The sequence below is a fragment of the Prinia subflava genome, chromosome 23 (assembly GCF_021018805.1).
Source record: "Prinia subflava isolate CZ2003 ecotype Zambia chromosome 23, Cam_Psub_1.2, whole genome shotgun sequence".
NCBI classification, from domain to species: Eukaryota; Metazoa; Chordata; class Aves; order Passeriformes; family Cisticolidae; genus Prinia; species Prinia subflava.
Genome location: NC_086269.1, coordinates 4,010,659 through 4,028,711, shown reverse-complemented (window position 1 = coordinate 4,028,711; position 18,053 = coordinate 4,010,659). Strand labels below are relative to the sequence as shown.

The window sequence follows — 18,053 nt, the reverse complement described above, 5'->3', positions numbered from 1 at the left end:
ATAATTTTTGTTTGCAGCCTTTAATTCTTATCTGATGCAGTTGCAACAACTGCAGTTGTTTTGCATGCAGCAATGTTCAGCAGAGGTTCATGTCCAAAAAGGAGACAGAGAAGTTCTGAAACTTTATGCATGAACAAAAGGAAAGGCCATGGGGCATTTCTCCATGGGGTCTCTCAGATTGTTGGAAGATTCAGCCTCCTTTTAATCCTAATTTTCCCAGCCTCATCACCCTCTCTGTTTCCCCACTAGCTGAGGGGAAGTCTTGTACTTGGAAGTCTGTACTTGGAAGGTACAGACTTCCTGATCTGCCCACTGTATGTCCCCCTTAATAGGTGCCTCTCTGTATAATGCATGATCATTAAAATTAGCTTCAAGTCCACCCTGGGTGGAAAATATTCACAACCCTATTAAGTCTTTGTTATTCTTCCCAAAGTTCAGGAGTTTAGCATGACCTTAGCTGAGCAGCAGACTGTGTCAATTAGTAACATTTTCTGGAATTGATGGCTTCTCCCATTTCTTCCTTATCTCTGAGACTCTGGCCCTATCTACAAGCAGATTCACCCAATCTGTAAAGACACATTCATCTTATTCCTTTCAGGTCAAATAGTGTTGAGAAAAACTGCGGATAGTAGAATTTAGAAGAGTTCTAAGGTGAATACATAACCACCCTAAACACGTGTATTTCTTCAACGCATGCAGCAAAATGCCTGAACAGCCCAGTAACCGCAAAGGCTTTTTTCGTGGTCATTATTAAATAAACGATTTAATATAAGAATCTCTGAGTCTGATGGGCCACGCACTCTGCTCGGGACACACGATTTTACACAGGGATTCAGTGAAAGGCTCTGCGGGCTGAGAGGCGGCTGCGGGAGGCCGGTGGGGCGGGTAGGGGTGCGAGGGGTCCGCGGGCGCGGGAGGTCCGCGGGCGCGGGCGGTGAGCGGGTACGGGCAGTGAGCGGGTGCGGGAGGACCGCGGGTGCGGGAGATCAGCAGGTGCGGGAGGACCGCGGGTGCGGGAGGTCAGCGGGTGCGGGAGGTCCGCGGGCGCGGGCGGTGAGCGGGTGCGAGGGGTCCGCGGGTGCGGGAGGACCGCGGGTGCGGGAGGTCAGCGGGTGCGGGAGGACCGCGGGCGCGGGCGGTGAGCGGGTGCGGGAGGTCAGCGGGTGCGGGAGGACCGCGGGTGCGGGAGGACCGCGGGTGCGGGCGGTGAGCGGGTGCGGGCGGTGAGCGGGCGCTGGAGGTGAGCGGGTGCGGGAGGTCCGCGGGTGCGGGAGGCCCGCGGAAACGGGTGCGGGAGGTCAGCGGGTGCGGGAGGACCGCGGGTGCGGGCAGTGAGCGGGCGCGGGAGGTCAGCGGGTGCGGGAGGCCGGTGCACGCCCCGAGAGACCCCCGGCGGCGGGCGCCAAACGGAGCCCGCCCCGTGCCCCGCGGCACTACCGGCACCGCCACCCGCCGCCGTTCGGCTCGGGGCGGCTCCCGCACGGCCCCGCGCCTGCGCCCCGCCCGCGCCGCCGCCGGAGCCGCAGCCGGAGCCGCAGCCGGAGCCGCGCAGGGCGGGCGGGGCAGGGGCGGGCCCGGGCCGGGAGGCGGCGGCTCCGCGCGGCCGAGGCGGCCGAGCCGCGCGTGCCCAGCCCGGCGGGCGCAGCGCAGGCGCCCGGGGCCGCCGGCGGTGGCGGCCATGGAGCGGAAAGGTGAGCGCGGCGCGGCCTCCATCGCCCCGAGGGGCCCCCGCAGGGCCCGCCGCCCTTCACGCCTCTCTCTCCTTCTCTCCCTCAGTGCTGGCGCTGCAGGCCCGGAAGAAGCGGACCAAAGCCAAGAAGGACAAGGCCCAGAGGAAGTAAGTGCGGCCGCGGCTCCCTTCAGGCGGCATCTCCCGCCGGCACCGCCGTCTCTTTGTTCCCCCCGGCCCTCCCCGCGGGCAAGGGGCTGCCGGGCCCGGCGGCCCGGGGGGCGCTCGGGGCAGGGGAACGTGCGAGCCCCCGGGGCTGGGCGGGTTTGTAACCGGGGTTAACCGAGCGCACGTTCCGGGCGCAGCGCGTGGCCCGGGGCGGCCGTTCTGGCACCCGGCTCCCCTCGCCGGCTCCGGTCGCGGCTCCTTGGGCTGAGCGAGGAGCGGGAGGCTCTGCCTTGCCTGCTTCTCCCCGAAACCCGGCCGTGGAGCTGCGGCGGTGCTTGGGGATGGAGCTGCGGGTGGTGCTGTGCCCTTGCCGGCTCCCCTTGGCCGCGGGCTGTACCTGAGGGAGTTGTCAGCGTCCCCTCTCTACAGTCCCCGGGGCACTTCAGCAGAGCCCGGCTTTAGGAACCGGCTTCTTCTCCACTCTCTTCCCCCTCTTGACTCTCTTTCCCCCTGAGATTTTTTTGGGGTTTTTTTCTTTAAATCTTGCCGAAAGAATGCCGTGGTGCGTTGTTTACTTGGTTCTCTAACTTTGATGCTCTTGTGGCTTCTCTCCCACCGCAGGAATGTCACGAGTCTTTATGTGTGGGGAACTTTTGGAGGCAGATGTAAAAATTAGAAGAACTCGAGTAAATACTAAACAATGGCTTTCAGCAGGCTGCACTAAGGGCTGTGTTCAGTGCTGCTCATGGATTCCTTTCTACAGAAAGGTGATGTAAATCCTAGAGCTGGTTCTGTATACTCCACAAAATGCTGCTTATTTCTGTAAAATATCTGGTGACTCAGGATGTTTTTTACTTGAAGATGCCCAAGAACCAAAGATAGTAAGTCAGGCTAATGCTTCGGGGGTGGGAGTTGGAGGGGTTTTTCTTTAGGCCTAGGGTAATGCTTTCTCAGTCACTTCCTCTGACACATCAGAGGGATTCAAAATATTTTTCTTGTTGCCTCCAGCCAGGAGTCAGTGGTTTTGAGATGGGGCTTTTGAAGAGTCAGGAGCCTTAACCAAAGTGTTGGGGAGACGTGCATTATGGTTCTGTGCTATTCCACACGTGTTCCTGGTATTTCTTGAAGGTAGCATCAGGGCAATTTTTGAAATGTTCTTCTCCTTCTCTAATTTCTGTATGAATAATCCATTGTCTAATTCTATACATGTTAGGGGTTTTTTTGTCTTTCTCTAGCTGCAGACCAGCAATACTGACTCTGCCAGCAGAGTCCACAGTGCAGCTGGGAAAGCTAATTTCTGTATAGATTTTGACGTTGCTGAATGATAACTTTCAGTGCTGGCATGTTAGGGGTTTTTTATAAATCTTTTTTTAACCACATATTCAGGACAGGTTAAATGCACTTCTGGTTAGCTCTTGATTTTGCCACTAACCTTGATTTGAGTGCAGAGCCATGGTATTTGTCAAATGCTGTGTTTATATTCTTACATTTCATGCTTCAACTCTTTCCTCTGGTACCATAAGTTTATTGGATTGTGTCTCAGAAATTAAAGAAGCTTGCATGTGCTTTATGCTGTGCAACTAAATTAACTCAGTGTCAGCCTCTAAGTACAATGCCACAACATTTATTCTATTTAAATACAAAGCTGCTCTAGTTAAATCTTCTAAAATAGGCTTAACTGGGTTGTTTCATGAATTTCCATAAAATCTATACTTGAAACCACATGCAATGTGCTTTTAATATCTAATGTTCCATGATAGTTTAGATCACACATGCAATTTTTTTCTGTAATACATTTTTTCTTTGCATTTTCAGTAAAAAGCATGAAACAATGATTTTAAAAGGTTGAGTTGAGTATTTTGAATTATTATATAAAAACACAGAGAATGTTCTGAAGGAGTTTAAAACAATTCAAAATATCTTTCTATTTCAAAATGAGCTACGTTACTACTGCTTTAAGTTAAGCTATAGACTCGATATAGCTAAAAACAACAAAAAAAAAAGCCACTTGGAAAGGTTAAAAGAAACTTGAAAGTTACTTACTTTTTTCATCATCCAGTAGTTAATATTACTGTGTGTTTGCTTCAGATGAGACCAGTCTAAACTGATGATTTACAAAAATACCTTGTAAATACTAATTATGGTTCTGTGTATAAGCTTTTTTTATAGGAAATGAATATATATTTTTGAATTTAATATATATTTTTATAGGAATGTCAACCGTGTTCTTTATTTTCTGCAAATTCAGGATGATCCTATTTCTTTCACTCCTTCCTGTCTTTAAAAGTTTCATTTTCTATCAGTGAAGTGGAGAATGCATTTATCCTAACACTCTTCTGTAGAAAGAGAGCAGGCAGAGTTTGTTGACATTCTGAAGGTGAGATACCTCTAATTTCCCAATCCAATAACACTACCTCAAATCTTTTGGTAATTTGGAAGATTCATTAAACCAGCTGTCTCAAGTGTTTGCTCAGGAAGCTTCTGCTTGCCTCACCTCCTTGTTGGTTCCATTTCTGCCTCTTGGGAGAATGTCCTGGCTGTGAACCTTTGTTCAGGTCCCATTTCTGTGAGAACTGAGGAGCAGGGCAGGGACAGTGACAGCTGAATGCCCTGGAGGGACAAAATTTTAGATAAAGTCACTTTCATTGAGCTATGAAGAGCTCTTCTGTTCATGTGGGTATTCTTTTTCTTATTGCAAAAAGTAGACAAGCTAAGGAGTAGCATAACTAAATTATATAACTTTTTACAGCATTGTCAGTTCTTTCAAAGTTGTTGTTAAGGTAACTTATGGTAAGCTGTGGTATTTACCAGATCTAGGGAAAACCAGTGTGTGTTAGGAAACAAATCTCATGCTTGCTATGGGGAAAAAGAACAAGATGTGGGCTAGAGAACCTTTCCATCATTCTCCCATTCTTTCTTTGTGGATAGATGGTCAAGCTTACATTAGGATGAGTTTTTCAGCTAACATTGGGGCAGGAAAACCTTCATCTTGTTTTTATTCTGAAGAGAAACAGGTTGCAATAACACAGACTGCTCAGATACAGGGAGATCCTGAGTGCTAATATTGACTCTTACTGGGTTGCTTTGTGGCCTGGAGTGAAGCACTGATTCCAGTTTCTTAATTTCACTTATTTTCCATCGAAAATGCAAGAAATTAGAATTAAGATTGCTTTAATCTATTTTTAGAAAATGAGAGGCCTTTTTCTTACTGTAAGAATGTCAGGAGATCCACACATCAGAAGCAGTTGCTAACAAAATTTGGTAGGTAGGTTCCTGCAGTTTGTGTTGTTGCCTAAAGGTAACTTTCCCAAAAGCTCTCTGGGGAAGAATGTGGTGTATTAATTTCATTATTTCTTGAGGTGTGAACATCTTGCTAACAGTTAAATCCCAAAGGCACTCCAAAAACCCTGTCTTTAAAAATAAGCCTGTGGGCTTGCAAGCTTTTTTTCCTACCAGAACTTTAGTAACTTCAACTGTAAACTCTGCAGTAGCTGGTGATGTGCATTCAGGTAGTTGGTTATGCCCAATTCTGCATTTTTGACAGGACTTTTACAGTTCTTTGAATCAGTTACTGTGTCTTTGGAGTTCATCATAGCTGGACAGATGTGCTGGATGTAATACTCCTCCTCCTTTGGAGGGTGAGGGAAATGCACAGTGCTTTCCTGGGACCACTTTTTACCAGTTTTCCTTGTATTCTGTGGAATTGCAAACATAATTCTCTGTGTTGTGGTGTTTCATGAGCTGTCCTGGATGGGGATGTGCCAGGAGGGTGTGATGGGTGTGCCAACATTCAGCCTTTCACCCCTGCTCTGTGCTGGGAAGGTTTTAATGCCCTGGTGCAGCAGGGTGGGCTCTGTTCAGGAAGCAGAGCAGCCTAACAGGAGATCATCAGCTGCATTTTTTCCTAAAGACCCCAGGTGCTGTTTGGATGGGAATATTGCTTTATTAGCTCTTGTTCAGAAGTCATGCTGAAGCACAGCTTTTCTCTGCTTGCATTTGGAAGAGATTCATGGAATTGTGAAGGTTGGAAAAGCCCTCCAAGGTCATCACACCCAACCTGTGAGCACTCCCCACCTTGTCAGCCAGAGCAGGGCTCTGAGTGCCACATCCAGGTGTTTCTGGAACATCTCCTGGGATGGTGACACCACCACCTTCCTGGGCAGCCCATTCCAATCTTTAACAACCCTTTCCGTGGAGAAATTCCTCCTGAGAATTCCTCCTTTGTTTCATACTCTGTAAGATTGCACAGTGTGAGCAAAACCCTAATACACAGGGAAAAGCTGGTATTTACTTCAGAAGTGTGCTTTTGTTTGAAAACAAAATTGTTTTGTTCAAAATTGTTCAGTTTGAACTGAATTACAAATATAGTTGTATTTTACTGATGTCTCAGGCAATTTGTAGTGGAATTGGGCACTTGTGACTGTTAGATCATAAGTGCTAGTAAAATACTGAGGGTTTTTCTGTCTGTGTTTTATGTTGCAAGGCCTCAGAAGTGCAAACTCTTTTCTTTGTCTTAGGAGAAAATTACTCCTTTAGTTACTACTGAGATTAAGGGCCAGAATTTAATAATTAGTCAGAAACACCCATGCCAGATTCAAAGCAGAAACAGTCAAGAGGCTGAAGAAAGATTTTTATATTACAGCTCATTTCTCTGAAATGAGGAAAATGATTTACTGCATAGAGTAGGCTACAGGTCTGTATAATATGTAGGTGGTGGATATTTCAGTGGCAGGCCCAAATGATAATAGTGTTTCATCAAATTCAGCATCTTTTATGTTTCAGGAACAGTTGGCATGACCATGTATAAAACCACTAGTTCTGTGTAAGGGGTGTTGAACCAATTGTGCTTCAAAGCAGAACATTTTATTACTGTAAGCATGAATATCTACAAAAGCAGTGGCAGCCATAAGGTATGTGGCTTGTTCTGGAAAATGTGCATGATCTGAATTTCTCTCTGCTAATTCTGCCTGCCCTGCTGACTTTAATTGTTTCTTACAGGCTTTACTGAGTGGGAGATGTTTTTTCACAGGACTTTCAATAGCTCCTCTGTCTCCCTCTACTCCTGCAGGGAAGCAGTGGCAGAGCTGAGTTAGTAGCCTTGGTTTCTCTCTATTTCTTCCCAAATGCCTGTAATATTCATTATTTTCAAGAAGCTGTTTTATCATTACCTGAAAATTTCTGGCAAGACCCTTGACGAGCAGTGAAGCCTCACTTCTTCCTCCTCTCTGAAATTGCTATGAAGTGAGACATTGTCAGTAGTTTTTCCATCTATGCAGTCTGGGGAGCAGAAAATTCTTAGTAGGATCTGATAGTTTCCAGTTTGTTCTTGTATCACTTTTGTCTTTGAGGAGCCCTGGAATTCTGACAGCTCTCTCAGGTGCTTCCTCAATTTATTCAAAGCTTTGCCTGGGATCAGGATCCTGGATTATGTTTTCCTCACTTGTCTTCTGTAAGTATTTTGAACATAAGTTTAAGGTAGAGTCAGAATGTATTGCCTTCGTAATTTTTTCATTCAAATACAGAAGTGATTATCAGACCATGACAGGACACAACTGAAACCTGCTGGTTTCCATGGAAGTCCCTTGGTTTGTGATAGCTGGAATAGCAGACAGTTCCACAAATAGCTTGTCAAGTACTTGTGTGGGGGAGTGGGGATGGGAAGCAAGAAACTCGATTGCCTGTTATTTGTGTTTTAATACCTTTCTCATGTGAAAGCCAGTACTTATCTTCAAACTGAGCTCCCACAGATCCCCTCAGCAAAAGTGGGTCTTGGTGCCTCTGAATGCTGTTATTTAAAAACTAAATGTTTGGCCATCTGCAGTCTTCTTTTAAGTTCTTGACAGTGGTATTCCTGTAGCTCTGGGATGAATGCTCTACAGCAGCAGGTATTGTGGATCTGCCCTATTGGTGGAAAACACCAATTATTTATTCAGAAAAATAGGGATTCAACAGTGGATGAGTTGCAATAATCACAAAATAACATGGATTGTACAGTCATAAGTCCCCCACCATCAATGATTTATAATTCCCCCTGAAATAGTGAGAATTTCTTGAAAGGTCAGCTGCATACAAGCAGGAAAACACTTTGATCATTTCAGACCTGAATTTATCCTGAAAGCTGTGTGCAGTCAGTTAGCACATTCATTGAGCAGGAGGTTTGCCAGCAGAACTGCGTGTGAGCTCTCATTCTCACTGGATGTGCCTTAACACGATCTGGAAATCACAGGCACACTAAGAAATAGTAATGAGATGCAGCCTGCAAGCATTCTTCCTTAAAGAGACATTGTCTTCATGCACAGATGTGGAAATGGGAGAGGGATTTGAAATCCTGGCTTTTCACCGTGCCATATGGAGCTGTTTCTCTAAGGAAAACACGGAATCTTTGAGTGTAGATTGGGTGTAGAGCCCAGTAAATCATTGGCTGGGTGGTGAAGGTGGGAAGAAGAGCTGTGGGGTGTGTTGGCAGTGCCTTTATCTGGTGCCTGCAGTGGGAGCTGTGTTCGTCATTCCTCTTGCACTCACTGAATTTTCTGCTTGGGGGCGTTTCATGTGTGTAATTTGAGCTCCCCAATGAGGGGTGACACTGCTCATACAGACTGTGTTGTAGGCGACTTCAAATTAGGAAAGCATTTCCCTTCCGTTTCCTGCTGATGGGCGTCATCTTTGCAAATATCAAGGGAGAGGCAGACACAGAGGGTATCTTTTTTAGTTAGTATATATTTAAGGATGGTGGGTGTGACAAAAGTGATTTGGCCTAAATGTACTTTGCCTTCCTTGCTTGAGGGTGGAAGGAGTCTGCTTTTGTATCTATTCAAGGCAAGTAGTTAGGTAGCATGGAGAGTATTTCTGCTATTTTAGGGACAAGGGAGAATCTTTTCTCTCCAAAACAGAGTTTTGAAGTCAGTCTTAATGCTCCTGAATGGGAGAACCAAACACGTTCTTTCAAGTGGTTTATTTTGGGTTTTTTTTTTTAATGTAAGTTGTTGGAGCAGAGAGAACACATCCAGAGTTTGATGGTGAAGTTGAGTGTGGAGATTTGGCTGTGTGTAATTTATAGAGGGCACCCTTCCTTCTCTGCAGCTCTGTAAGAACCCACATTGTGTGGCTGAGATTTCTTAATCATTTTTACCTTCCTTTTAGTGGGTGGACCAGATAAGTGATTCCACTGAAAGCTGGCAAGAGAATTCCACAGTGTTTTTCCAAATTGCTTTAACACCCTCTGTAAGGAACGACCCAAATCTTAGCTCCTGTAAATAACATCCTTGCTGTGCATTGCAGGGGTTGGGTGATATCTTCAGTGAGCATGGAGCAAAATCTTGTCTACAGTGGAAAATTTTGAATGTTTTTAGCTCCTTTTCTTATATGAAGACGTTTGACAATGCTAAATTATTAAAAGCATTTTCAGAGGTCTGTGAGCTTTTAAGGTGAAAACATTTTAGACGTACAACTGGATGAAGACAATTCTTTAAACCTCTTGCTTTAAAAGTGCAGGGGCAGCTTGAGTGTCTTTCACTAATAAAAGTTTGTTTCCTAGGAGAGAAATCTCTAAATTGTTACTTTCTATGTCACATTGTTGCTGACTTGTTTCCCCTATCACTTAAATAAACCAGCAGGATAAACAGGCACAGGAAATGACTGGGAATTGTGCATTGTTGGAAGATGATGTTAAGTACCCGCTGCTGTGAAAAAAACTCAGTTCAACTTTTTAAAGGACGTTTGACTCCTCCTGCTTGTTTTGTCATTTTAAGCATAAAGGATAAGTTTTTCTTGTAACGCTGGAAGGGGAGGTGTGGATTTACTTGAGAAAATTCATTTTTCCTTTGAACGCCCTTTCCCTGCTGTGTGATTGTGCTGGAACTCCTCTATCAAAAGGGTTGCTCTGTCGACAATTACCATGATCCTTCAGCTCCGAATCCACCGGGTTATTGAATAGGCAAATAAAACCGGCTGGTTCAGGAAGATGAAACAAAGTATCTGCCTGAATTTCTAATTTCATTAGAGGGAAGAAGAGACATGCAGACATCAAGAGGAGGGGATGAATCTTGATGCTCACCCCCCTGACATGACTGAATTTGCAGGAGGATCAGCTGAGAGCAAGCCCCAGCCTTGCTGCACGGCCCTTCACCTGCAATGCAGTGCTGGGCAGCTGCAGCTGGGTGCTGGAGGCAAATCCCTCTTCTCCTGCATTTGAGGAGAGCCAGCCCCTCTGCCTGCTGCTGATGTCCCCCTCCTTCCCCAGCACCCTGGTGTCGGATTTTTGATGGCTTTTTCGAAAACTGTTGGGCTGTCTTTGGGAATATCTTTATCCATGGGAGGCCGTGCTTCTTGCAGGTAGGTTCCCCTCTCTAATTTTGTCTCGTGAATTTGCAGTTCTTCAGAGAATAAGGACTTTTGGGAGGGTCTCTCTAGATGTGAATTCACACGAATTTCATAGAAGACTTAGTATTTTGCCTTATCTTTGCTGTTCCACATTGTTTTTCTTAAGTAAAATATTGCTGTGTAGTTGTAGAGAGACCCTGCAGATCCAGTTCATTCTGATGATTAATTAGCACAATGAGAGAGCAAAAGGAAAAGGTGATCACGGTGTTCTTCTGTAGATCAGAGGTAGCGATGAAAAAAAGTACTCTGGAACACTTGGTTTTTAATGTGTAAACAATCATTTAGTATAGGATTTTGATATATTTTATCTGCATTTTGCAATCTTGACAACAGCTGTTTCAGCTGTCATCCCTGAATACTGGGTATGGATTTTTCTGCTGTCTTTTCAGCTTTTTGTGCCTTTTAGAGTACTGTCTTTGTGAGCAAAGCAGACAGATAAGGCTTATGCTTTTGTATATATTTTTTTCTTAGGATTAATGCATATTCTGCACTGATTAACTCTCAATCTCTATCTTCGGCTGACATGGTCATTTAAGGGGAAGAACAGGGTGATGATGTGTAATAACATCAAACAAATTTTCACAGGAAGGCAAAGGAATGAGGTGTATTTTGGAAGTGATTTCATAAAGGAAATATCACTGTAGAGACGTGTGTGACCTGAATTTGGCTTTCTTACATTAGTTGGTATCATAGACTCTAATGGAGAAGTGAAACGCTTTTGGATCCCCATGAAAGGCTCAGCTGCAGACTCCAGGGTGTGTCGTGTGTGAGGCTGCCAGCAGCAGGATTCGTCAGCCCCTTAGGAGGGGCACAGAAAGCTTCCAGCAGAATGGGCTTTAGTGCTTCCAGCAACTTCTTCCTTGATGCGTGGAATTGCTATTATTGAGAAGCACTGGGACTGCAGGATGGCGTGATGTGTCTGTCTGCATCACTGCCACTTCAGGGGAATTTTCTTCTGAGTCCTTTTTAATCCCTTACATCCTGTGCAGCTAAAAAAGTGAAAATCCTGAAACAGCACTGGGGAGAATTCTTCTTTAGTACTCACGCTATGTGTGAGGTTCCTGACCTAAAATCTTCCTGTGCAGTTCCTGTTCTCTTTACCCTGTCTATAGGATTTGTTATCTGAGCATCTAATCTCTCTTTTAACCATTCTATCTATGGCCATTTCTTGCCTTTGCTGCCTGCTCTTAATTTGGGGATAATTTATGACTTTATTTGTATCTCAATTGTCCCCAAAGGAATGCAGCAATTTTAAAGCAGATTTTTGACCTCTAAGACTTTCTGCACCCCCTATTGCAGGTTTCCTTCTTCCTACCCTTGAATTATAATTCAGTGACTAAAAAGTCTAAATATTAAATAACTCAGGGCTGGATCAAGCTTCAGAGTTGTTAATAAAAGTCTCATTAGCTTGGCAGTCTTTGGTTTATGTTTTGAGATCACTAAGCTGTTCCTGAATTTAAAAAATCAGCAGGACTTACTGACAACAGACTGAAAGTAAATGTCTGGTGATGGGTTGTGCCTGGAATGACCTTTGTAGCTCTTCCTTGCTTAAATGAACTTGAGTTGTGGATTTTTAGTGGCTGCAAATTTAGTCATCATCAGAGATTGGAATGCAAGATTTCTCCCTTTTTATCGTGTTTCAGATGGCTGTAGTTTGAATGTGTTAGCAATGTATTTAATGTGTGAAGTCTCAGCACAGTGCGTGTGTAGCAGGTCAGTGCTGAACATTCATTCCAAATGAAAATATGACATTTTCCCGTGGATTAAGAGGAGCCCTGATATGATGTGCAGGGCTCCAGCTCAGCACTAAGTTGTGCAAACTGCACCTGGGGGCTGCCTATGCTGCTGGCATCACCACTGGGTGGGCAGAGTTCCTCCTTCGTGCAGCAAAACCAGCTGAATTTGAAAGAGGGTGCTGGAAGGCACCGGTGTTATCCTCTCCTTCCTTGCTACAATAGTTTCAATACAAGAAACTTCCGCTAATTCACTGCCCGGGAACTCTCTGTAAAGAATGTTATCTTGTGCTTGTGTGTCACTGCTGTAATGAAGTTTGCTGCCCACTTCTTTGGACAACTCCAGCTTTTTTTAAATATCTCTTGCTTCTGAGGAAAGAAAATATAATGTTGATATCTTGCAGTACTTTGCCCTTAAATCCTGCCAAAGCAAATGGTCTGTAGGCATAGTTTTCATTATAAATGTTTGCTTTGTACAGAAGGATCTTGACTCTTTGTAGGCATTTAATCGTTCCTTGTAATGCTTTGTAAAGTAAATAAATTACCTGATTTTGGTATTAGCTTTTCATGAGCTGTGATCAATGTGATGCCACAAAAGAGCTGAGATATGGGAGATGTTTTATTTGGGGAGCACAGCCTGAGCGTGTGAGGGCAGGGAGGTGGCTTTTGCTGACATGGCCTTCACAAGCAAGAACTCAGAGTAGCACATTTGGTGGAAAGTTAAACACATAAAATGAATACTTTTATTTATGATTGTGGGAGTGAAAAGCCTCCACCACCTTAGTGGCTGATTTCAGTCCCTCTGCAATCACAAGCTCTCAGGAGGGTTTATTGAACATCTGTTCTGCGTCCTCCCACTCTCCGTAGTTCAGACAACTGTAATAAACTTTGGATCTTGAGTGAAGAGATGAACTAAAAATGCAGCCTGCCCCTTGAGGACAGGAGAAATAAATGTCAAGATTAGGGACTCTAGTGTTCTAAAGTGTTAGAAGCAGAAGGACTGTTAAATATTCATTTGACTTTGAATGTGAAAGGAACAAAGGGCCACAAGTTTTAAAACACTGGTTAACTTTTTTTTCAAAAGAGTAAAGACTAATTTGTGTTAGTCTTTAAAATGAAATCAATCGATATTTAAATTTTCAATTTTTACCAAGGATAACAAATAAAATATAAATCTGCTTTAGAGAAAGGCAGAGAAGGTGTTCAGAGGCTAATATTTGGTGGAATCAGTACACTTTGAAGTCTATCTTGTCTGGACTTTTCTTGGTTCCATCATGAAAGTGGATCTAGGGCATTAAGGTGCATTTCTCACTAGTACACAAAAAATTATTTCTGTCCACTTTTATCTTAGCTTAGGAATAAAAGCACTGACATGTGAATAGCTTTTCTGAAGGCTGAATATTGCATCTCCTCTGTCCTCAGCAGTCCTTGTGTGCTGTGGAAGCTGCAGAGTTGAGGAGTACTGTGTGTGTGACATGCAATGTGTTCTCTGAGACATAGAGTGTGATCTGTGTGTGTGACATGCAATGTGTTCTCTGAGACATGGAGTGTGATCTGTGTGTGTGACATGCAATGTGTTCTCTGAGACATAGAGTGTGATCTGTGTGTGTGACATGCAATGTGTTCTCTGAGACATGGAGTGTGATCTGTGTGTGTGACATGCAATGTGTTCTCTGAGACATGGAGTGTGATCTGTGTGTGTGACATGCAACGGGTTCTCTGAGACATGGAGTGTGTTCCCTGTGTCAGATGTGCTGTGTGATCTCTGTGTGTGAGACGTGCAGTATGTTCTGCGTGAGACATGCAGCGTGTTCTGTATGTCAGACATGCAGTATGTTCTGTGTGTGATGTGCAATGTGTTCCTGTGTGAGACATGCAGTGTGTTCCTGTGTGAGACATGCAGTGTGTTCTGTGTCAGACGTGCAGTGTGTTCTGTATGTGATGTGCAGTGTGTTCTGTGTGTCAGACATGCCGTGTGTTCCTGTGTGAGACATGCAGTGTGTTCTGTGTGTCAGACATGCAGTGTGTTCTGTGTGTCAGACATGCAGTGTGTTCTGTGTGTCGGACATGCAGTGTGTTCTGTATGTGATGTGCCGTGTGATCTGTGTGTGATGTGTAGTATGTTCGGTGTGTCAGACATGCAGTGTGATCCCTGTGTCAGACATGCAGTATGTTCTGTGTGTGACATGCAATGTGATCCCTGTGTCAGACATGCAGTGTGTTCTGTGTGTCAGACATGCAGTGTGTTCTGTGTGTCCGACATGCAGTGTGATCCCTGTATGTGATGTACAGTATGTTCTGTATGTGATGTACAGTATGTTCTGTGTGTGATGTGCAGTGTGTTCTGTGTCATACATACAGTGTGATCCCTGTATGTGATGTACAGTATGTTCTGTGTGTGATGTGCAGTGTGTTCTGTATGTCATACATGCAGTGTGTTCCTGTGTCATACATGCAGTGTGTTCTGTATGTCATACATGCAGTGTGTTCCTGTGTCATACATGGAGTGTGTTCTGTGTGTGATGTGCCATGTGATCTCTTTCAGACCTGACACCCAGCACCGGGGCCCTGCTGCTCATTCCGAGAGTGACCTTCCAGAGCAAGAGGAGGAAATCCTGGGGTCAGATGATGATGAGCAAGAGGATCCAAATGATTACTGTAAAGGTGAGCACTTACCTGTTTGAGATGCAGGATTTTCAGAGCAATCAAGAATTCCTTCTGTTTCCCATTTGCTGCAGAGAATGAAAATAGACTCCCTCTTACACTGAGAGTGCTTTGAAACTGCATGATGATAATAACATTTTTCAAGCCAACATGAAATAGAGAAGGTGGTCTCCAAGTTTCCCTGTTATCAGTCAAGATTTGAGTTGCAGAGCTGTTTTTAATGCATAAGTTTAAAGCTGTTAACTTTTCCTCTGTGCCAGAGGGCTTTCAATATTGATAAACGCAAGTATGCATTTAATTATTTCTTAATTTCATTGTGAAAGAGACACTTTCAAATCCTTTTCATATCCTTCAGTTTTCTTTTGAAGATCAGATCATTATCTGCATATCAGTTCTTTAGAAAAAATTGTTTCTGCAAATAGCCTTCCCCTGTTTCTCTGAGCAGGAACGAAATACAGAGCAAATGAAAGCACCAAATCACAATTTCTTCTCTTTGTTCTGTTTTCTGCCAGTTCCATCTTCGGCTTTTCAAATTCTGTGACAGAATCCCCCTGTACAGTCAGTAGCTTGAGAGATACGAAGAGAGGAGAGGAGACTTTTTTGTTTTCAGTGGCAGAGTGCCTTTCAGTTAGGAAAATTGCGAAGAAATTTGGGATCTTGGGTGCCGCTCCTGTTTCACGTTCTAGGGTCAGAGCATGCACAAGCAGTGCTGATATTTAGCTGGAACATTCTGTTACCATCACAACCTGTATTGTTCAAGTGTTTTCAGTGAGGAGATGTTTTTGTGGTGCTGCAGTGATTGTGATGCTTGTTCCCCCCTGGTTTTTGTGTTTTTCCAGGGGGTTACCACCTAGTGAAAATAGGAGATCTCTTCAATGGGCGTTACCACGTGATTCGGAAGCTTGGATGGGGACACTTCTCCACCGTGTGGCTGGCCTGGGACATCCAGTGAGTGCTCCTGTTCCAGCTGGTGTTCCTGCCAGGAGTGCACAAACCTGAGCAGAAAACATCCTGTTACTTTTAGATAAAAACACAAAGCATTAGCTGTCCACATCCTAGCACAGGAGTTTCTTCTGATATTGTGCTTGCAAGTGTGTGGGAGGGACTTAACAGGACAAACCATATCTGTGGGAAGAGTTGTGTTCAGTCTCTGACCTATTGTTCCATAGTTTGAGAAATGACTAACACGAATCTTTTGTTAAAAAGACTCAAAGATGGTCTTTGAGTGTTTAAATCTTATTTTTCCATGATGTGTGAAGCAAACCCTCTTGCACACAAAAGAATTGGGATAATCCTGGAGAATAAGTTCTTTGTATGAGCATTAACAGTTCCCAATTTACTTGCCATGTGTGCACAGAGGCAGGAGATTTGTGGCAATGAAGGTGGTGAAGAGTGCAGAGCACTACACAGAAACAGCCCTGGATGAAATCAAGTTGCTGAAATCGGTGAGTGCCTGAATTGGGCTCAATTCTATTTCACTCTTTTTTTCCCCCATTTTGTGGAGTTTATGTTCATCACATCCTTGATACTTCCAGATCAACAAGAATTTGTGTAGAAACCAAAGAGTGCAGTGGATCTGACATCAAAATAATCTCTTTCTCTGCAGGTCCGCAACAGTGATCCAAACGATCCAAGCAAAGAGAGAGTTGTTCAGTTATTAGATGACTTCAAGATTTCAGGAGTGAATGGTTCCCGTATCCTTTTGTGGAACAAAAGCCAAGAATTGCAGAAAGATGGGAGTTGCTTGGGCAGCTGCCCTGTTTTGGCAGGCAGTGCCCAGGCATCCCTTTCCCTGCCCAAAGAAATCTGCTGTAGAAGGCTCTGTCTCCAAACTGCCTGCTGAGCTCAGGTCCAGAGTGATGATTCAGTCTGGTGTCATTTGTGTCAGCACTGCTTGGTTGTGCTTTTAATGTTCTGCCACCAATTTGTGAATCAGGACTGAGTGGCTGTGTCAGAGGTAGAGTTATCTATCTCAACCCCTCAATTTTGCAAGCAGCCTGTTGATAACCTGTTATTTCAGTAAAACAGTACAGCATGTTAAAATCAGTAGCTGAAAATAGCCAATGAGCCATCTATAACGTGAAAATAAGCTTGGTTTCTAGTTATGGAAACAATTTACTTTGTAATTTATTGACGTTGTTAGGATGTTTGCAGTGGATTGCTTTGACATTGGCCTCTAGTTCTGGGAGCAGCCTTCTCATAGGCAGTGATTTGTAGCAAGTGGCAATAATGCATCCTCAGAATTTGAATGTTGGGCTTTTGTGCATTGCTTCACTTGGAGATAAGTTGAATTTTCTTTCAGTGAGAATTGCTGGGCTGCTTGAGAGAATTGAGCTGTAGATTATAACCAGTAGACTCGTAATGCATTTTCTCTAACTCTTTTTTTTCTGAGTAAATGTTGATTCGAGCTTCTATTTCTTCCACTCTTGTGAAATGTGTGCTTTCTGCCAGTGTAGATGAAAAGCAGCCCAATAAACTCAGAGAAGTTTGGCTTCTAAAACAAGGGCACTGTACTGAATATGTCACTGGAGTGACTGTAGCTGTTGAGATCTTAGAGCTAAAAAACATATCATATAAATATAGTTGAAATCCAGGCTTGTCAAAAGTTTGTTTTGCTGGTAAAGAGGCAAAGGAGGGCAAAGAAAGTGACTTTATTGTTCTGATGATTACTTAAGAAATGGAAATTTTATTATCTTTCCAGGTAATGCTGGTACAGAGAGATCTGACATGGAGTTTTGCCTGAGGCAGCAGCGTAGGCTGTTCCAAAACATACAGTAAATATTAATGTACATTTGTGCAACAGGCTTCCACTCAAAGCAGGAGATTGCAGTGAGACCTTTGTGCAGCTCCATCCCTCTGTATTTTATTTTATTTTAGATAATGGCACTGTTGTGTAGTATAGGATGATGCTGTTGAGGAAGGCAGCTTTTCCAAGCTGTGTCAGAAGGATGAGTTTTCTTTAACAAAAAGTGCCCAAAATTAAAATTTCTTTTCATCCTCAATCCTGGGAATTCAGGGCTCCTTGGGTCTGGATGTCTGGGTTTTTCCTTTACAGATACTCCAGATATCTGTATGGTGTTTGAAGTTCTAGGGCATCATCTCCTGAAGTGGATCATCAAATCAAATTATCAGGGTCTTCCACTCCCTTGTGTCAAAAAAATCATCAAACAGGTAAGTTCCAGTTCTGACTGCACTCTTCCCCTTGACCCAGTTAAAACTCTTTTCACTGATCTTTCTCAGATCCAAGGAAACAAAAGTTAAAAATCCATGGTATCTCCTTCATGCAACAAAATATTCTTGCAAAAAACTTCCTTTCTCTACTACAAGCTGCTTCTGCAGATTATTTTCTGACACTTAAACCTGATGGTTTTTACTTTTAACCTCTTCTTACCTCAGTCATTCCTCATAAGTGTTTTTTTTTTAAAGCTGTCACAGTAAGC

General features: G+C 44.0%; 1 protein-coding gene across 2 annotated transcripts in view; it reads left to right on the top strand.

The window, feature by feature from the left end:
• The first annotated feature begins 1,567 nt into the window (after positions 1–1,567).
• The window catches only part of SRPK1 (SRSF protein kinase 1), a 27,630-nt gene continuing 11,144 nt past the window's right edge, over positions 1,568–18,053 (top strand). Inside the window, exons 1-7 of one of the 2 annotated variants that reach the window (XM_063418655.1) lie at positions 1,568–1,691; positions 1,777–1,837; positions 14,495–14,613; positions 15,453–15,561; positions 15,971–16,058; positions 16,220–16,307; positions 17,678–17,784. In XM_063418655.1, the coding sequence (XP_063274725.1) occupies positions 1,679–1,691; positions 1,777–1,837; positions 14,495–14,613; positions 15,453–15,561; positions 15,971–16,058; positions 16,220–16,307; positions 17,678–17,784 (585 nt within the window). In that variant the 5' untranslated portion in view covers positions 1,568–1,678. Of the gene's footprint in view, positions 1,692–1,776; positions 1,838–9,610; positions 10,169–14,494; positions 14,614–15,452; positions 15,562–15,970; positions 16,059–16,219; positions 16,308–17,677; positions 17,785–18,053 lie in introns of those variants that run through there. The other variant, XM_063418656.1, reaches the window with a different exon arrangement.